The 20,011-nt window shown below is 40.9% G+C and overlaps 3 protein-coding genes across 3 annotated transcripts; 1 reads left to right on the top strand and 2 right to left on the bottom strand.

Moving 5' to 3' along the window:
• Positions 1-84: 84 nt before the first annotated feature.
• LOC128755546 (CTD nuclear envelope phosphatase 1A) lies at positions 85-9,293 on the bottom strand. The gene is made up of 8 exons (XM_053859241.1): positions 9,186-9,293; positions 5,531-5,597; positions 5,067-5,185; positions 4,910-4,981; positions 4,676-4,792; positions 2,253-2,364; positions 1,984-2,068; positions 85-1,654 (listed from the first exon to the last, which is right to left on the bottom strand). Exons 1-8 carry the CDS (start codon positions 9,288-9,290, stop codon positions 1,594-1,596), a joined length of 738 nt encoding a protein of 245 aa, XP_053715216.1. The 5' UTR covers positions 9,291-9,293; the 3' UTR covers positions 85-1,593.
• A 1,331-nt stretch (positions 9,294-10,624) lies between these two features.
• Positions 10,625-13,756, bottom strand: elp5 (elongator acetyltransferase complex subunit 5). The gene is made up of 8 exons (XM_053860613.1): positions 13,442-13,756; positions 13,270-13,330; positions 13,069-13,149; positions 11,466-11,671; positions 11,216-11,391; positions 11,040-11,135; positions 10,857-10,957; positions 10,625-10,785 (listed from the first exon to the last, which is right to left on the bottom strand). The coding sequence occupies exons 1-8, from the start codon at positions 13,494-13,496 to the stop codon at positions 10,677-10,679; spliced, it is 885 nt and encodes a 294-aa protein (XP_053716588.1). The 5' UTR covers positions 13,497-13,756; the 3' UTR covers positions 10,625-10,676.
• Positions 13,757-13,814: 58 nt separating this feature from the next.
• Positions 13,815-19,668, top strand: phf23b (PHD finger protein 23b). Its single transcript, XM_053860611.1, has 5 exons — positions 13,815-14,347; positions 15,876-15,907; positions 16,013-16,105; positions 16,386-16,995; positions 18,060-19,668. The coding sequence occupies exons 1-5, from the start codon at positions 14,320-14,322 to the stop codon at positions 18,251-18,253; spliced, it is 957 nt and encodes a 318-aa protein (XP_053716586.1). The 5' UTR covers positions 13,815-14,319; the 3' UTR covers positions 18,254-19,668.
• Positions 19,669-20,011: the final 343 nt, after the last annotated feature.

The raw sequence follows: 20,011 nt of genomic DNA, 5'->3' as shown, positions 1-20,011 counted from the left end.
TTAAAAAACACACAGAGGAAACATCAAAGATCAGCCAGGAGAAGCTGAACAACAGAGGCAATCAAGTTCTCAGGCAAAAAAAAAAAAAAAAAAAAGGATATGGAAAAGGATACTAGACATTGTGCACTTCATTACGGATGTTTGATATCATCACGCACACGTCCCAGGAACAATGTTCATCATTAACGTGATAAGTAAATACATATTTGTGCATCATCAAATACAAGTATAGGGGCATGCAAAACGTTTTCACAACCATTTCCTTCTGACATGACATTAAACTGAAAAACTGTGTGAGTATTGAGTTCCACGTCAGCCCTACTGTTAACTTGGGCTCGCCTCGTTTTGATGGAGCTGAGACCACCAATGAAGACCAGGAAGTCGCGCCATCAAAAGGGTGTTTTCACCACAGGAGGGCAGCAAATTGCCCAAATATGACCTGGTTCGACCCCAATCTCAGATGAGCGACCCGCAACCTCTTGAAGCTTGTAAAGAAGACAGGCAGGGTGGTCATAGGTTGATACTGACAAGTGTTTTATTAGTAACACAGACCAGGAGACGGAGCAGAAGAAGCTGCTGTGAGCCTTAACCAGAATGACGTCAAGGCATTTTGAAATGATGAGTTGGACGTATGACGCTCAACAATTGGGAGATCTAAAATTGATGGCTAAAACGTGGACTGAAAAACGACTGCAACAAAAACAGGACAAAAATCAAGTGCAGATCATATTCAATCAAGAGGGCAAGCTGTGCCAAAGTTATCATATGCCATGACCTCAGTCAACTGATGAGATATGGATACACATCAAGGCAGTCCACGTTTAAAAGAAGCCGTTCTTTTGTTATACATTTTTCAAGTCCAGCTTATATCACATATGAGAATAAATCAATGGTGGTTTATGGCTGAATGTTTTTTTTTAATATCAGGCTGTTGATGTCACAAAGAGCTCTGTTATTTTTGTTTAGAATTATATCTTTTTTAGAAAGAAAAATTTGCTTATTTTTTTTCCAAAACAGTACCTCAAGAAACAATCACTGTTGAGGTATATGAGGTTGGTCAGAAAAGAAAAAAAATGTTGATTCTCTAAATCTCCCCAGGAGTCCCATGAGGTGAAGAGGGTGAATACAAGCGCTTTCTGCTGAAGTGCAACAACTGGTGTTGATGGAGAATAGGAAAGGTCGACTTGTCCGTCGCTACGCTGATCCACTCACACATCTCCCAGATGTCAAAAATTTTTTAAAAAGGGCAAATGAAGTCAGACAGCTTAGTCACAGACTAACTTCCATTCATAGTCAGTATCAGGAGCGATAAGGCAGAGATGCTCCATTTGTATTGAAAAACAAAACAAAAAACAAAACCAAATACAGAGTGAAGAGGGAAAGCTGCCTCCTCCTTCCTCAGTAGTTCCTTGGCTGAGGTGATCCAGTACTGTTCATATATTTGCCCCCCCCACACACACACACACTGTCCAACCCTCTTCTCGGCAGGATCTGCCTGAGAGGCTCACAGAAGGATGGTGGGCGTCAGAGGAGGAAACAAAGGTGGATGGAGGCTGGTGCAGAGGAAGCAGCTACCCCTCTCCAACCAGAAAATCACCACAGCCGGTGCTGGTGGAGGTTTCGACTGAGGACGGAGCGGACATCAGCGGTGAACCTGCCGGACAGAGAGACATATATTATTGTAAATATCATATTGTCATATGACATTTGTACCATTGGAAACTGAATTTGTGGGTCTTCATAACAATACACATCTGCAACATTTTCATTCTTTGTGTATATGAAAGCATTCTTTTCATCACAAGTCACTGTGACAAGAAACTGGCTGAAGCAGCGTGAGCAGGAGCAGTAGTGTGAGCTGCTGAGCATGAGTGTGATTTCTAATAGCCACAATAGTAGGAAGAAGTATTAAATGTTATTGTAGCAAAGTGTTGATCGTAAGAGTGGTAGTAATACATGTATGGTCAAGGCAAAATGTTTTACCTTAGTGCATCCAGCATAGGCAGCAGGTTAAGAAGTGCTGTGTCACTTGGGTCGCTGAACCAGGACTTAATGGGTATTGCATTGTCTAGGGGGCAGACAATAGCAGGTTAGTCATTTGGGTTTAGTACACAAGTGAGTGTTGCAGCTGTAAAATGCCGCAGAAGAATTCACAACTTCCCTCGGTTCTGACAATTAACTGCAGACTAATGACAAGTTTCCAACCGAAGACGTTCTAAGCCATGGTTACAAAGGTATAAAAAGTGTCATACCTGGATGGCTGCGATAAGCACCAGGCGAGTTATCCAGAATGACAATACTGGACAGGTCATCATGTACTACGGAAAGGTCTTTAATATAACTACCTAGATCCAATGTGCAATGCTGCAAAGAGAATCAAAACACCTCAGTTAAAGAATTAAAATCATTTCAAACACAATGCATACATACAAGCAGACACACACTGTATGAAAGTACAATGTTGTCAGAGGCTTTGGTTATATCTCACTCTGCTTTAATGAAATAGTGTCACCGTCCCATGAACATTGTAAATAAATGTCAGCAGTACACATTTACTCCTGATTTAAGGATAGGTAGCATTTCTAATTTTTAATTGGTTGGTTTATGTCTCCTATAAATTGATACCATGTGCTGCTACAACCACAGACTATAGGAAAGAAATCTAGCTTTATTTTCACTTTTCAAGCTTCTGATGAACCTTATCTTTTTGAGTATAAAGGCAGTGTCTTATTTTGCCATTTATTAAGAAGGTTCTGCTTTCTGCTGCACGTCTGGTTCATGTATCAAAATGACACTGGTCTGCAGTTACAATGGACAGCACTCGCTGTGCACACTCATTTCTGAGCCAACCACTGACATTACAGTTAGCACCACTCCCTTTTCTGGTAATCAGTGACAGAACAGTGTTTTGGTTATGGCAAGCTAACCCTAACTAACTTCCTGACAAGACAAGACAAGATCGGCATTTAACACCATTTAACACCACTCCATTCGGCAGGTAAGGTTGAACCCTTGGATTAAAGTTGTGATGAGTGGACCAATTGAGACAATGATGAATCATGCCAACAGCAGGTTACTTTGCTGTGTGTGTTACATAGAATAAAATTAAAAAAACGTAACAAAGGAATTACAAAAACTCAGTAGTTGTAGTATGTGATCTGATTTGACAAGACTCTGAAGGGTCTGTGACAAGATGGTGCGACTACACATAAATATTGAGCATGAAATGATCAAAAACTAAATAAGAGGAAACCTATTTTGAGGTGAATTCAAATTTAGCTCAAAGTTGCACTTCTCCACCGTTTCTGAAATAGTGGGGTGCAGCCTCCTGGGTGGGTGCATGTGGGTCGTAATCATTTATTTATTGTCAAAAGCACACGGTCTGCAGACAGTATAAATACATTGACCATAACCGCAGTGTGTCTGTCAGTGACATGAGCCGAGATGGAGGCTGCTTGACAACCGTCATCACTGCAGTATTCCAGCAGCCCTGTATCGCTGAAGGTCCAAATGAAAACTTTCAGGTCAGCATGGAGCCACCACTAGTTCATACAAGTTCGACAGCTGTGTGTTAACTGCTGCAGACCTGACGCCACACCACCTTCTGTACTTTGAGTTGATCAGCTCACAACAGACAGTGTTCAGGAGTCGTCTGCTACGTAGGAAACTTCAGGCTTGAAAGCCCATTATAAACTGGTTCTGAAATCGACTGCCTCATCCCTCATGAACTGCATTCATGAGGGATGAGGACATGAGGATGAGTATAGCAGCGATGTCAAAACTCGCCTAGAACAAAGCAAGTCTCTGTTTATTTTGCAGAGTGTGATATTAGGTCTATTTTACTGTTTAGTGTTTCGAGGAGACCAATGTCCATCACTGAACCTTCGCTGTCAGAGAGTTTTACTTCTGCCTTAGAAACGATTGACAAATCGCTCGTCCTCCCTTTGTTGTGGCAATAAAAATGTACAATTCATCCCTGTAAAATTTACAGTGAAGGATTCTTTGACACGGTATTCTGTTCTTGAATCTGCATTTTCTTGCACATCGTTTATAAGATTTTTTGTATAGCTTTCTTGCACTTAATACATGTATTTTTTCATTTTATATGTTGTGTACACAGCATGTTACGAACAGAATTTCCCTCAGGATTAATAACGCTTTCTCATTCTGATTGCACTGAGTCATGCTTCTGAGCATTGCATTCACTAAAAATTATGTGAACGCTTCAAATTAAATTAGCAAAAGAAGGTCAAACTTAGTATACTCCTAATGACCAGTAATTTAAGACAATAACAGTCCAGTGCCATCCTGTGCATCACTAGATGGCACGACTAGTGTCTGACCCAAAATTCTAGCACACAGACACATGTCTGCATCATGTCATTTTTGATAGCATTTGGAATTAACATTTAATAGACCTTTATTGTCTACATGGAATAAAAGCAAGCAAATTCTTTTCAATGTTGTCTTGGTAGAATTAGGTCACAGGCCTTTTAAACACTGAGAATCAGAATTGATAGACACAATGGCAACCTAAACCATACCCAAACCTAAATAAGGGCCTGGCTCCAATAAAAAACCTTTGACTCTCATGATGGAATGACAAAAATATAAAGGATAGCGAGGCCGTGAATGCCCACGTAAATACATGGCAGGGTGTTGAAGCCATCTATACCTGTCTGTAGTATCTGCGTTTCAGGATGTTCCTGTTGTTGTCCAACTTGTCTGCAACAGCTGAGCCATAGATTTCCATACTTGCTGTGAAAACCACCAGCTCATACCACTGGCTCACCTGTGTGCATGAAGACAAACATGATGACATGAGAACAAGCAGCGCTGAGACATGGTGCCACATCACCGCTCTAAGCTCAAGTCAAACATGGGGAGTTGAAACCAGAATGACACTCACCACTTCTAAAAAGAAGTCCACATGTGGTCTTTTATGTACAAAGAATCTAACAGGGTGTTTATCTATGACCACCTGCACAGAGGAAACAACATACAAACAGAAGCACCCAGTTAGTGTTCATCACACAAATGGCACGAATGTAGGTGAAAGGTCATACTTTTAGGATAAAATCTGGTGGTGTGCCAGGTCTCACTGTAGGTCTGAGGACACCATCGTGGTGAGAATGGATCAGAGTCTCATCCAGATCCAGGACCAGAATCTTCCTTTTTACTGCATCTACAAATGCATTGAAATATGCACAATTAGTTTCAGGGTTAAACAATCACTGTCTTTGATTAGGAGTCTGAAAAGAACAAACAACACAATTCAAAACACATATGTTCTAGTGAGGTCATCAAACACAGTTGCAGACAGCAGCCACGGAATGGCAACAAGTACATTAGGCAAAAAGTTATTTATTTGCGCTGTTGGAATTATGTTGAAAACAATCTATACGCAAAAGTGGACTCATTATCTTCAGAGGATAGACGAGTGCATAAAACTTTTTGCACCTTCCATGTGAAATACATTACCCATTATGTCTGAACAAAAAAAAAAAACAACAAAAAAACAAGTACTTACTTAGTCTGTTTCTCGAGATAGGTGACAGAGGCAAGGTGTCGTACCGCACTGTCTGATACTGGATTATCTGCATATCAAAAGAAAAAACAGTCAATGTAAAAACAAGAAAAGAGCCATGTTCATTCCAAACACATTAATCCCAAAACATCTCAGTCACAACAAAGACCAATATTTCCAATCAAAATGGTCAGAAAAGGCAGTCTGCTGTCACAATGTACGTGGCGCCATATTAAACACGTTGATTCGTGACCATATAATCTTCAATTAGCAGATGAGAATGGCTTATGGGTAACTAGCAAAGTTGTTTAAAGTCTGAAACAGTAGACCCACTTTGTTCTGCAAAAGATCAAAAAGTATCCATCCCTAGCTGTTTGTTGCGCAAGGCTCATCTCAGATAGGAACATATCCTTAAGTATGTCAGTGCATAATACTTAATACATAATTAGTTCGAATCATTTGTTGTTGCACAGTGGAGTCCTTCAAATAGAAAACCTGGCCTTCTACCTGTTAGTCAGGTTTTTGATTATCAGTAATCTTGAGCAAAGGTGTCTAGAAGATTTTTCTTTGCACATCAGTTGTAAACTTGTCTAACTATGCTTCGATGACACCATGAATCCATTGATGGCTTCAGAAGACCTTCAGGTCCACTTCGGCCAGGGCAGTGCAGTCTCCTCCTTAGTGCTATTTATAACCCCCAGCTGTCTTTGGGTGTCAGCAAAGCAGAGGGCGCACGCAGGAAGGAAGACTTGCAGGATGACTTTGAATAAGAGTGAACTGCTTGGTGCCTGACCCTTCCACTGGGCCTCCCCACCTCCTGCTCAGAACACATATAGGGGAAGCCAATTGGGGGCAGTAGCAGCTGCTGATAACCACCCTGTCTGAAAAACTGCCTGTCTATGTTCCTCGTAAATAAGTAGGCCCATTTATGACGATAATTTGTACCAGAATGAGGCATTAAAAATGCAGTATATTTAATAAACATCGACAATGCAGTCCCAGTAACCTTAACAAACAAACATTGACAATTAAAAAAAACACAAAAAAAAACAATCTGCAAACTTGTAATCGAGGGGTTGATGGGTGTTGGTTTTTTTTTTTCTCACAATGATCAATAAAAACTAAACAGGAAAGTTGGGCACCTGTGTACGATGCAAAACAAATGCAACAGCATCACCCAGTACTAATGCCGAGACTGTTTAGACGTCTGCACAGGATTATGACGCGTCAAAATATTCATAATCCAATTCATTGATCTCATGTTTACTTGAACCAGACATTCTAATTGCAATGTTTATGTGAGCGCCAGTCAACTTATCTTACACCATGGCTTTCCAAACTGGTCCTCAAGAGCCCCAGTGGGTGCAGGTTTTTGATCCAACCCAACTAGCACACATGACTTCACCTATCAGGTATCTGAAGACTGTAATGAGTTGCTTGTCAGTCAGCTGCCGCTTGTTTCAGTTGATACCCGACTGGTTAAACTGTGTGTAACTTGCTGGGTTGGAACAAAAATCTGCACCCAGTGCGGCCCTTTCTGGAGCGGTTTGGACACCCCTGTCTTACACATATCTTTAAATGACGTCTACAACAGAGGTGGGCACTCCAGTCCTCAAAGGGCAGAGGCTCTTGGGTTTGTGGTCCATCCCATCAAGCACACTGTGTAACCATTGGGGTTCCAGCTGAAACAAGCAACGCCAGACTGGCAATCAAAGACACCTGATAGGCGAGAAGGTGTCATCTCCATTGGTTGGAACTAAAACCTGCACCCACCACGACGTCTACCGAAACTGTCAGTCAGTTAATTGTATTGAATTAGAAAAGATGACAGTAATCAACCACCAAGACATCACAGTCAACATGCCACTAAAATATGAGTCAAACGGACACACCTTAATGGGAGGCCTTAAATAAAAGAACAAAACCATGAATGTGCACAAAAAAAAGCAGATTACAAGTCTCCACATAGTTAACTGTAGGAATGTTTCACTTGTGTCATATTTAAATGATAAAAAGAATGACATTTAAACAGCACAGGCTAACTCAAAATTAGGTACCAGGTAATCCAAACCAAGCACCTCACTTAAATAAACATTTGAAGACATTGACTTTCAGGTGGGCGGTATATATTTTTTTAAGTTATGATGTGCTGTCAATCGGGAGTCATATTGAGTCATTAGGCAAATGAATCTATGAGAGGTAGATTAAACTAATCATTAATTGTTACGGTTTGCTTTAAAATGGGATAGCAATTACAAAAATGTAAATAATAGGAGCAATTAAACAAATGGAATGGGGTGAAGAACTCGCAAGGCAGGACAATAATCTCGACGAATTTATGACAGCCCCCAGTCCTACCATGTGATAATTCTAACAAGCAGGGCACACCTACGAGGTTTGTCCTTTTGATATGTGCTTCAACTCAAAGTCCATATATTCTGTGTATAATCATAGATGGGAACAACCCAGTAAAAATGACAGAAGAGTGAGTTACCCGAGTTACATAGTTACAGTGCATATATTTAAGTTTTCAATGAATTCCACATTATGTATATAACATATCAAAGCCACAAAACCAATAGAAATAAATTAGAAATACTGCCTACATATTTACCAAAATTAAAGTTTTTATGAGAATTAATAAACTCACAGGATCATGGCAGTATGTGCTAATTGCATCATGATAAACCGGGTGAGCAATTAAAAAAAAAAAAGATAACCCCCCCCCCCCTAATAATTAAAAACAAATTTGTAACTTATTACTACTACTTACTTACTAGTTATGATTCTTAACCCGTTATGAATGGGCCAAAGAGAGAAAGTTTGCCCTGAAGTGGACACAACATTCTGCAAACTTCAGAGTAATTGAATGCAACGGTTATTGCAGCTTCCAGTTCACCCTCTATAGTCAATTCAGGCAGCTCACTATTCCTCAGCCTTAACTGAGTGACACACAGCAAATAAAAAAGCAATTGATTTAGCTCTACCCCACAGTCCTCCACTAGATAGAATCACCTGGAAACCTAGGGAAAATGGAGACATTCTCAGAGATGGGGCAAATCATCGTGAGTTAGCGACTGAACATATGTTGGCTTTATACCTGATTTGATATTGTCAAACGAAAACATTCCATCAATTAACTCCAAACCAATGAATCACCTGGATCTGTCTCATAATCTAAATATACCATCTGCACCCAACAGAAACAAAAGTAAAATAACTTTTAATGCAAAGTTATTTTACAGAAACGATTCATGGACATTGGTCTATTACTGACAATTTGGATATATAATGAATCACTTTTAATAACCAGACAGCAGTTTTAAACAACCAGTAGAATAGGTGGGAGAGTAGAGAACGTAGCAGCCAACTAACGGTCCATTCCATATACTTACCTGGTGACTGATGTCGTCCTAGTGGCTGATGGCCTCTTAGCACCTTGCCTAAGATGTACACACTTCTTGCTCAAAGAACCACAATCACACATCGGCCTTTTCCTTTATCTAACTTTCTCAAGTAGTGGTAGACCCAGGTGCGACACATTGTGATCACCACCTGCCCCAGGTTAAGACAGACGCACAGTAAAATAAGTTTCTGGTACGCAAACAGCAGTGCAATCGCTGAATACACAGAGAGCTTCGTTTAACTTGTTACTCACCGTTCTTAAGTACTTCCTGAGGATGTACATGATGAAGCCCCATAGTCTGGAAGTTACACCGAGGAAAGTGCGAATACCAAGTAAACACTGGCGGGTCTTCAACATGGTGACAACCCGGTTTGTGAGCACCGTCTATGAGAAGATCTCAAACTTGTTTGCTAGTGGCGGTCCTTTCAGCCAAACGCCGCCACACTGGCAATTCCAGCCCAACACCAACCCAGCGGCCGAGGAGGTCCTTGTTCTGCACACTACTGGCACTTGCTTGTTCAACTGAGAGAAACACACTTGGTTTAAAAAGAGGCTGCTGCAGCAGCTGTGAGGACCTGTACACGCAGCTCGTTGACAAGCTAGCTCGGGAGCTACTAGCCGCCGCGCTACCGCTAGCTCGACAGGGTGACCACCTTGAGCCCAAAAAATACCCACTTAAGCCGGTGGGTCCGCTCCTTGTCAAGCACCAGTACAATGACGCTTAACTGTGCAGCACCTCTGGCGACTGACTATATTAAAAAGTTCCTCAGAGACTGGAACCACCAGATAATATCAGATTGTAGTCCAGTTAAAATCCGGAATGAAACTGCGAGCCGCCATCTCCACTTTGCCGTCACTTCCGCGAGAAATCCCTGGTCGCGCGCAGCACGTCCACGTGGACGGAAAATAAACAGATACGAACGAGCACACGCGCGTCAACTAAGTCGTTGATTCCGTCTCATTTTAATGCTGCGCAGCGGAGTTTTTTTTTTGACCAAGTTAATGCACGGAGTTCACAAACTCACAAATTGTCTCATAAATGTCCTCTGTGTGTGCGTGCGTTTGTGTGCTTAGAGGGTACGTGTGATGAAGTTCGCCCCTAAAAACGAATCGCTTGGAAGTGAATAAATAACAAGTGCGTTATGTGGGAATGTTGGTCAAAGTTGATCGTGCATACGCAAACACGAGGCTATCCAATGTGAAGCCAACAAATGACCTAGTCATATATTTGGCTTAAAAGGATTGATACTTTGTGACATAATACAACTGAATGGATTGCCTTGCAACAGTACACACAAGATTGGACTTTGATAAAGAACAAGAATGACAATCTTTGTTTGGGATGATTTATAATCAGGATTATTGGGGAAGCAGGGTTATAAAATGAAATGGTTAAATTCACAATGTAAATTAGTATTAGTCTGTAAGTGGAAATCAACAGTTTGCAGCTGTAAAATTGAAACAATACTAGTCCGTCATAGACAGGGCAATCGAGTATCATTTGAAAGGATTGTCATTTTTTGTTTTATTAATACAGAAAAGAAATTGTAATCTTCAAATTGATTCTGTATCAGAAATAAAACTCAATAGTGACTGTAAATGTCAGTGTATCACATCTGAAGAATAGTGTGATGCAGCTTTTCAACAACAGTCTCTGTCTAAAGGACATATGGAATGGCAAAGAAGGAGAGTCAACTTTGAAACTTTTATTGATGTGCTCTGCAACCCCACAGGTTTCTGGGTCTACACATCAAGATCATCATCTGGGTCCTCCTGGTCATAATCATCATATGCATCAGGCTCATACAGAATTCGCCCAGAACCTGGACCAGACTGAAGCAGGGCTTTTTGTCTGTAAAGTAAAACACGAGAGGACAAATTTAAATATAAAGGAAATGCGTCGACAGATTAAGTATTTCTCACTTTTGCTGGCTGAATACAAATGGTAGAGCAAGATGATCCTTCGCCTCACGTTCTGTATCAGACAACCGCAGGTTGAAAGTTAAATTGGCAGTGGGGTCCCTCTATGAAAACAAAAAAGTTTTTCAGTGTAAAAGACATGTAAAATGTTTACATTTCAATGAATTATTCTTGTTGCCAACAAACCTCCAGTTCGTCTGAATCTGTCTTTTTTGATCCATGATGACTGTGCTTGTTCTGTACAGTGACGGTAAGATCCTCGTTGATGGCAATTAACTCATCCTGAAAACGAATACACAAGAATCTAAGCACAGTGCATAATTCACCAGGACCATCAAACCAATCAACCAAAATACTCTCACCTCTTGCATAACTTTCCCAGACTTCAGACGCCTTATGATCTTCGCCTTTGCATCGCCCAACTTCTGGCCAGGCATTACACTGATCACTGTAGTAGCCAGGTGGCGGATACTTCCAACAATCCCTTGTTGATGCATGTCAGTGTGCAGCAGACCAATAATAGCTCTAACAGCTCCCCCTAATTCAACACAGGACATTTAAAAACATTCTTGTTTTAGCTTCCTGATGATGTGAACATAGTGAAGTGTTTACCATTTTTAAGCTGCTGAATAGTCCTGCAAACAATGACAGGACTTAGGTGCCTCAAAATCCAAGAAAGTGAGTCGATAACTAAGGTCACCGGTTGGGATGCTTGTCTTACAAGATGTGTTATTTTCTCATTTGAGAACTGGTCAATTGTGAAGACTGAGTCACCAGTCCAGCCAAGTGGGTCAGCGAATGCATTGTGAACTCGCAGCCTGAAATCACAACACAAAAAGCATTTTGAACACTGTGATATAATGAAATTACCGTATTGCAGGACATGGGCGATTTCACATCCATGTTACTATCAACTGTAAAAGGGGACAGAGTTGAATCCCCCAGATCTGGACGGGTTAAAAAACCTTATCCGTGCTTTATCACTCTGCAAGAACAGGGAACATTACGACTGTGTCAAGGGGTTGGAAAAAAATGATAAATCTATGAGAATAAGAAAGGTGTTCAATAATAACAAATATTCTTAACCCTTGGGGTGCTACAGTTTTCAATTAAATCAAAAACGCTCAATTTTGATAACACTATTTCAAAAGGTCATAGCTTAAAACAGTTCAAAACCAAGGAATACTGTAAATGAGAAATTACCTGATTTGCATGTATCATAAAGTCACTAGGCAGCAACATCAAAGTATTTTTTTGTTTATAACAGCTTCACACAAAAAATATTGAAATCCTGATCTCCCTCTTCCATAAAAAAGAATAATAATAACAATAAACAAACCAAACCTCAAAACATACATATGTAATGGTGTGATCAGAGGGATGTATATCTACTCATTTGTAAGTGTTCAGCATCTATGTTGTTCTCAAAGGTAACAAACGGTTGCAATGTAACATTTCTGCATTGATCCTTTGATGGACCCCTCTCCTCCAGCTTTAAAAAGTACATCACATTTTTTATCCAGTGTACAAAAGTCGAAGGTAATGTGTCCTTCCATTTGCAGAGGATGAGTAATAACATCACTTTGAGCTTTACTCAAGTTGGAGCACTTTGACATTAATACAAATATTGCCACTGATATAGATGGGACTTTTACAGATGATACAGATGTATCTAATTCTCTGTAAATACTCATTGTCAAGCAACAACAATAATAACGGTGATGATGACTGAGCATCCTCACTGTCAATTACAGCAGGACCTTGACACCACTGCTGCTATTGGCGCTCTATTCTCTCCCACAGCTTCTCCTGTCTGCCACAATTCCCACGTTTTCTTTTTACATTGCTGTTACCCCATCACCCTTCTGCCCGTGTCTCCACCAAGTACCAGACATGGCAAAACACCAGGTTGTGCTACTTGTGGACTGAACATGCTCACTGTCACATTACACCAAAAGAGCGCTGCTTGTGCTCACTATGTTTGACTAACTGGAATATTCCGCTTCAGAATCTAATGACACTAGTGGACTGGTCTAACCAAGAAAGACAGTTGATATCTATACATATACTGAATTTACAAATGGATGCGCACAGAGCTAAAACCAAACACTGAACGGTTATGAAGCTTCCTTGATAAACATTGGCAAACATGGCGAGGATGTTATTACAGTAGAATTGGATTACCAAACATTTGTCTTTACTCCAAATCGCATACCTTTCACTCTGGGACCGTTTTAATCCATGTTTTAGCTCCTCTTCACTGATGTCAAAACCAAGCACATGGACTGCTTCGTCCCTGAACATAAGAAGGCACACGAGTTAAAATTGCTTGAATTCAACATTCCAGGCATGAAAAATAATCAAAACCGATACGGTTCACATTCTACAACAAGACATATTAGTCTGTGTTGAATACCTGTTCAGTGTGGCTGATATGAAGCTCCAAAGGAGATCTCGACCACAGTGCTTCACAGAATCTGAAACGAGGACATTTGTTTTACAGGCGTAGAAATTGTACTCATACTACTGTCAAATCTCGATATGATAACATATAACTGAAATAGTTCTTAAACCCGAAATACATTTACCTTCTATGATAAGAAAACCTCCTGCATCATTTCCTTGCAATAAATCGGACAACATGGTCGAACAGTACGTATCCTCGGCTACTTAGCATGGCTATGGTTACCGGCTAATTTCATAGCAATTAGCACTGTGCTCTCGTACTGCGAAAGGAAGTGATGTAGCCGACGGTTACATTCGCAAAACTGGTCTTGGGTTAAGACCACGCGACGAAGTTTTATGTATATTTGGAAGTCGACATATTTCGCTGCGTAGCACGGAGAGTTCGTCGGCTACATTACAGCTTTGTCGCAGTCGTATCAGGGGGATGTAGTTTTCAAACAGAGTGACGCGCTGTGGGAACGTTGCTGTTGCACACTACAATACCCAAGATGCTTCACGTCTATTTTTTGCGCTGCCAGACTCAAGAATCTTCTGCCGCGCTCTGGGAGGACCGTGCGGAATTAAAGCCAGTTCAGTTGTGGAATACACACTGTGAGCGCAGACGACGACTTGATCCGAGGAGTTATACCATTACCTCAAGCTTATCCGCGGACGTCTTTCAGTTGCGTTTATTTTTGTTGTTCAGATAAATGCGTCGACGAAGAAAAGGGTGCTTGAGGCGAGTCGTCGGAACACTGAGCAAGAGGGAAAGTGTTGTTTTATTTGGCTAATATCGGCGTCAGATCGTATTGGGAACGTTTTGGATTTCACATTAGACATAGTCTAGCTTCAACACAAACTGAGTTTTAGAACATTATCCCCCTGTTCGTCTGCTTGCTCGTTTGGGCGCTGGTAAGGTGCAGCCACGCCGGGTAAAGGCACGGCGCGACGGCCGCCTTCCCTCGGCTAGCTCCCCTGCTCCTTCTGTCCCAGCAATCGAGGCCTCATCGATGAGGCGACAATGCTCGACATAATGTCCGAACACCAAGGTATGTTTTAACGCATTTTTGTACGAGTTACTACGCCTATCGCTCATCATAATGACCCAAATGGTCTCGTTGCTAAAGAAGTTGAAGCTAACGTTGATGCTACGTTCGATTGCGTATGCTACAATACTGCTCAACTAATCGTGTGATGAGATGTATTTTAAGTTGACACATTTCGTGGGGCATAAATGTCACAGCAGGTATTCAAAGTTTCAATGTATTTCTCTGAAATATAGTAAAAAAAAGTTACATTACTTCTCGTTCAAATTTCGTGAAATAAAAACTGTCTCACGTCTTAACAATGTTACGTGAATACGAACATCGATATTTAGAAAACCGAGACTTTAGCCCTTAACGGCAATACGCAATTTTACTTGTGCACATTATGGTAGTATGACAACGCCGTCCCGGTTCATTGCAGAGCTAAGCTAACTGGAGAGGCGCTGCTAAGCTTCAATCATTTGAGCCAGCGCGATTAGCAGCTAATTGCTAACAACTAAGTCCTCGGGGAATTAAAATAGTCGGACATTACATTTGGCGTCTTTCACGCGTGTTATGACGGCTTAACGATCCCACACCCCATGCAAACCAGTTGCCTTTTGTGGAACATGAATTCTGTGCGCCGTTGGCGTTTAGGAGTTAGCAGCTAATGGTAGCACAATGAGACCAAGTTTAATTCTACCGTGTCCTGTTTTACAGCGTCGGAATAGAAAGTCTCTACTGTCAACGATGTTGTTTGTAATATTACCCCATTATTAATAATGTGACAAGAGACTCTTAGACATATTGTTTCAGATGTTGGTAAGGGTGGGCGGTATGGAAAAATGTATCGTAAATTCACGGTTTCATCGCGGCCGCCAAGGGAATAGAAAAATCTGTCAATTTGAGACGTAGCGCGTATTTTTTGCCAGCATGTTCAAAGAACGTAAATATAACAAAAGGTAAACAACACTCAGATATAGAGCAGTCTGGCAACATGAAAGGTTGCTTTCAATAAACCTGGAATTTACTGAAGACATGACTGTTTGGATAATTCCACACAGGCTCATGAACGGGATTTCGGTGCACCAGTACACTTAATAGCTTTTTTAAGGGTGAAATCAAAGTGCGAATTTAACAGTTTCGAGCCAAAAATATCAAATCCGTTGATTGAACCTGATTATAAAATTAATATGGCAGACATCAAATTGAAAACTATTCTGTCTACTGTATCCAGTGTGCACTGTGTCAGGATTGGTATACCGTTCCTAATTCAGCTTCTTCTGTATAACTATATTCTACTATTGGGGAGTTAACCGATACATTTCGAACATTCATAAACCTATAATGATTCTTTCGGGTGTTGACCCTGTTTGTGTACCGCATTTCGTCTATTAAACAATTATTAAACATTAATAATTACATTTAATGCTTTTTACGTGTCAAAGGTTTGAAGTGAGTAAGTTGAAGATGTGTAATTGTGCTGACACATCTGAAATAACCTGGAGCAATCAGTATTGTCCTAAATCAACAAATTTTGTTCATCTTTCAGATTCGCTGTTAACATGTAAAACAGAGCCTCTGGTGAGTATTTTTTATTTGCATGTTTACTGTCATGTCATAACTTTTTTTTAATGGGCTCTTTCAATGTTTGGAAAAATGCACACTATTTATTTATTTATGTTATAGGCCCCTGAAAGGAAGAAAAGGACAGTTGAAGACTTCAACAAGTTCTGCAGTTTTGTGCTGGCGTATGCCGGTTACATACCAAATCCAAAAGAGGTATGTTCTAAACTTCATTTCAGCCACACAAACTCACCAAAATCAGCAAATTGGTTGAATTCAGGACACAAAATACAGAAGTTAAATGACTTTCTGCATCATGTCCTTCAAGGAAGTGCAGAATAAATTTTTGCCGATCAGTCAATCCAGAGTTCCATGTCTAGACCATGTCTAAACTTGACTATTGGTCCTCAAATTATTGTGATACATTTTTATGTCAAAGAAAAACATATTACATTTCATGCACATCTAAATCGTCTAATTCCATTCTCTTTGTCAGGAGAGCTCATGGTCGCCGACGTCCTCCAGCTCCGCACACAGTTCAGGATTGTCAGCTGATGGTGCAAGTGGGGGAAACACCTCCATGGGCAACGCTTGGACTGATGGAAACTCCGACATCCACACAATCCACACCTTTGTACGGAAAGCGCGAGCAAACAAGGGCAAAAACATTCGGCGCATGCACTCAGAGAGCACTCTCCTGGACAAGATGCGACTTAAAGACTCTTTATATGAGAATGAGTCTGGCAACAAAGTGGAGCGCAAAAAGGACAAAAAGTTGAAAAAGCTGTCTCTGGGTTCTGCCATGATGGCGGCAGACAGTGGCAGCAGTGATGGCGAAAAGAGAGCCCGCATCAAACGCAGCAAAAACTCAAAGCAGCCGAAAGCCAAGAAGCTCAAGAGCTCTGCTGCTCATAGTGAGACGGAGTCTGAGACACGACGCACAGACGCACAACCCTCCAGAGACGGTTTGGATGTGCAGGGAACCTCCCCGTCAAGCATTGAGGGTCTGGAGAAGATTCAGCCAGGCGATTCAATCAGGGATGCCGAGATGAGCTCCAGTGAGGGAGAAACCTGGATTGCTGATGAGGACATCATGGTGGAATCAGGTATGTGTCATCTGAATCTCTTGATTAAAGTGTCACCGACACACCTCTGGAATAATGCACGCAGTATAAAATGATCATATATGGTCGACAAGGATGGATCTGCTGAATTACAACACGGAATAGGTGTAAATCTAGTTCTAACTGAAAGTGTGAAGTGAGAAACAGATCCGCGCTTTTGGTGACGTCACTAGAGGGGGAGCCTGTCAGTGCACCATTAGAATGCATGTAAAAAAAACTCTTCGATATCAGAGGAGAGATGCCAAATTGTCGCATGACAGCTGGACGTTCTAATGGTGCCAGTGAGCATGTAAGCCTGTTCTTTTAACCATGATGAGCGTATCATTAGAAATCGGTGAAGCAAGTTCAAAGAATGAGGGACGAGTGGCAACCATATGTGCTTGCTGCTTTGCAGGATTATTTTGTACTGAAAGTAAACAAAAAACAGTTTTTGAAACCGACTGCAAATGCCCATGGTTTTCCTATTTAAAAACAGCAAGCGACAATACCAACGCTGTTCACAACACTGGTGAGGAGTCGTCAATACTCGCCAGTAAAAGACAGCAAGTCATGCTGTCAAACCAAAGGCATGTCTTTCGCTGACCCTTCTTTACCAAGTTTTACATTACAATTACCCTGTTGTCCGGCCGTGTCTGATCTGTCATGTACTAAGACTTCATCTTCATCTAATCAGAGTTGTCACTTTCACGATGACGTGGTTCAAATAAAAACGAAGTCCTGCTCTTCTTCCTAAAACAAAAAAACAAACAAACTAATAAATCCCTCATTATTAGCTTCTGTGTCCACTTCTTCAGTGCACCAGTGTTTGGTATGTCCAGTGACGTCACAAGATGGCAGCGGCATTTTGACCCACTTAGGATCTTGTCAGAATTGCAATGCATTTCATCATGGTGTATGGAAACAAGATTTTTTTTAAAGTATACACTGTATAAAAACCAAGTATTTCTTCTTTCCAGTTATGTATTAGTTGTACGTAGATGTCTGACACCTTGGCAGTAGCAGTTGCCCAAATGTGTTGCTAACCTGTTGTGTACCCATTTTCACAGGCGACGACTCCTGGGACTTGATCACTTGCTATTGTGGGAAGCCATTCGCAGGTCGTCCCATGATTGAGTGTAACCAATGCGGCATCTGGGTTCACCTATCTTGCGCCAAGATCAAGAAATCCAACGTTCCTGATGTTTTTTACTGCCACAAGTGCAGGGACTCTCGCCGGTCAGGACACAAAAAAGACACTTAAGAGTGACAAGGCCTGAACTTCACTTCCTTCTTTGATGCCTCCTGCCAAATCAGCCTAAATGATCATGTCGTCCCTTGGTAGGATTCCTTTGACAATCACTAAATCTTATTTATCCCTTTGCTTTTCAACACACGGCTTGTTGACTGTTTGATTTGTTATCAATGCCAATATTTGGTTTTGGATTGTGCATATTTGGTACATTTCATTTTTTCATAAAAGAAGAAAAGTAAATTTAACTTAAAGTTTTATTTTAAGTAATCATCAGGTCTTTGAGAATAGTTAATGCCCGTGACTTAATTTCCTCTCCTGGCCTGTATGAAGGTGTCCGCGTAATAGAGGGGCAGCTCAGTTTTTGTTAAGTTTTTACTTTCTTCCCATCAGTGGCGTTCACTGATGCTCACATCCACTCTATTTTCACTCTGGTAGTGATTTTGATTTTTTTTTTTTGTAATTTTTTTTTTTTTTTAATCAGATTGGCCAACGTGAAAGGTCCTGCATCTAAATAATATTGCACACTGCTAATTGCTTTAGTAGTTTGAACACAAGCCCAGATACGTTGTATGTGAGTTTTTATGTGGCTCATGGATGAATCTGTGGTGTAGCTGCGGCTGATGGAATCTGTACTTTGAAATGCAGCTGTGTGTTTTTGTGACTGAGCGCTTAAAAGTTTCCGTCTGCCTTGTTGGTCACTCTGAGGGCAGTCCATCATCAGCAGCATTTTCTTACTCATCAGATATGATGTTACAAGTGGGTTTTTTTTTTTTTCTTGTCTTCTATCTCATCGAGTGGCTGTACGAATGCTCTGGCAGTGTCACATTGAAGTGGCCCTGAAGATTTTTTTTTTTTTTGTATGATTGTAATATATGTTTTTTATTTTTCATGTTTTATTTCTTAGCTTTGGTTTAAAAAGCAGCGGCAGTGTTCGTCTGAGGCAGAACGGAAGCGCGTCCTGCATGGAGAACAAAGGTGTTCTGTACAGAATGTTCATTTAAGCTGCTTCAGCGTGGCAATTTTTATTTTTTTCTGTTTTGGTTCTGCCATGTACTTCTTTTGTTGTGGAGAGTCTTGGTAAGTCCAGTAGCAGTTGCACTCTACAACTTCAACTCTGTACATATCCTGCTCTTCTTTGACGACTGTACATATGTGAAAGTCCAGATAGAAATTAATAACCAGGCAAAGTCTATATTTTCTTGCAGTCTGATATTGTTTTCTTTAATTGTAGCTTAAACAATAAAAGTCTTTGGGAAATTATTCTTGTCACTTCTCGCGTGGTTTTCAGCTCATTTGAGCTTGTTTAGATTTTAAGTGTGAATGCCCTATGACAGCTGGAGGAAGATGGCCGCCAGTGTTTCAATGCATCATGCGTGTATCTTGTCACCTGACGAGACTTCAGTGGTTATGGCGGGGCAGGAGGATGTCGACAATACCTAGTGGCCACATGCTTTGTCCAGCAAAAGCTCATGCTGCATGAAAAATGAATTCAATCTGAGGCTCACTTGTACAGCTCCAACCTGATGCAAAACTCTTTCCAAATGAAAAGTCATGGCGAGAGCCGTCTTGAGAAACATGCATTAATTGAGCCAAGTCACGTTTAATAAAGGCGACATTCATGTGGAAATCAGAAATCTCAAGCAAGCGTTTTGAATTATCACAATAAGACAATATATGTTTAACTTAATGTTGTAACAGCATATTATTAATAAATAGACATATTCCACTATGTTCAGATCCAACCAGTAGATGGCGCAATTCGCCCGT

This window comes from Synchiropus splendidus, chromosome 3 (genome assembly GCF_027744825.2).
Source record: "Synchiropus splendidus isolate RoL2022-P1 chromosome 3, RoL_Sspl_1.0, whole genome shotgun sequence".
Lineage (NCBI taxonomy): Eukaryota > Metazoa > Chordata > Actinopteri > Syngnathiformes > Callionymidae > Synchiropus > Synchiropus splendidus.
Note: the sequence above shows the minus strand (reverse complement) of the source record. Positions and strands in the feature narration are given on the sequence as shown.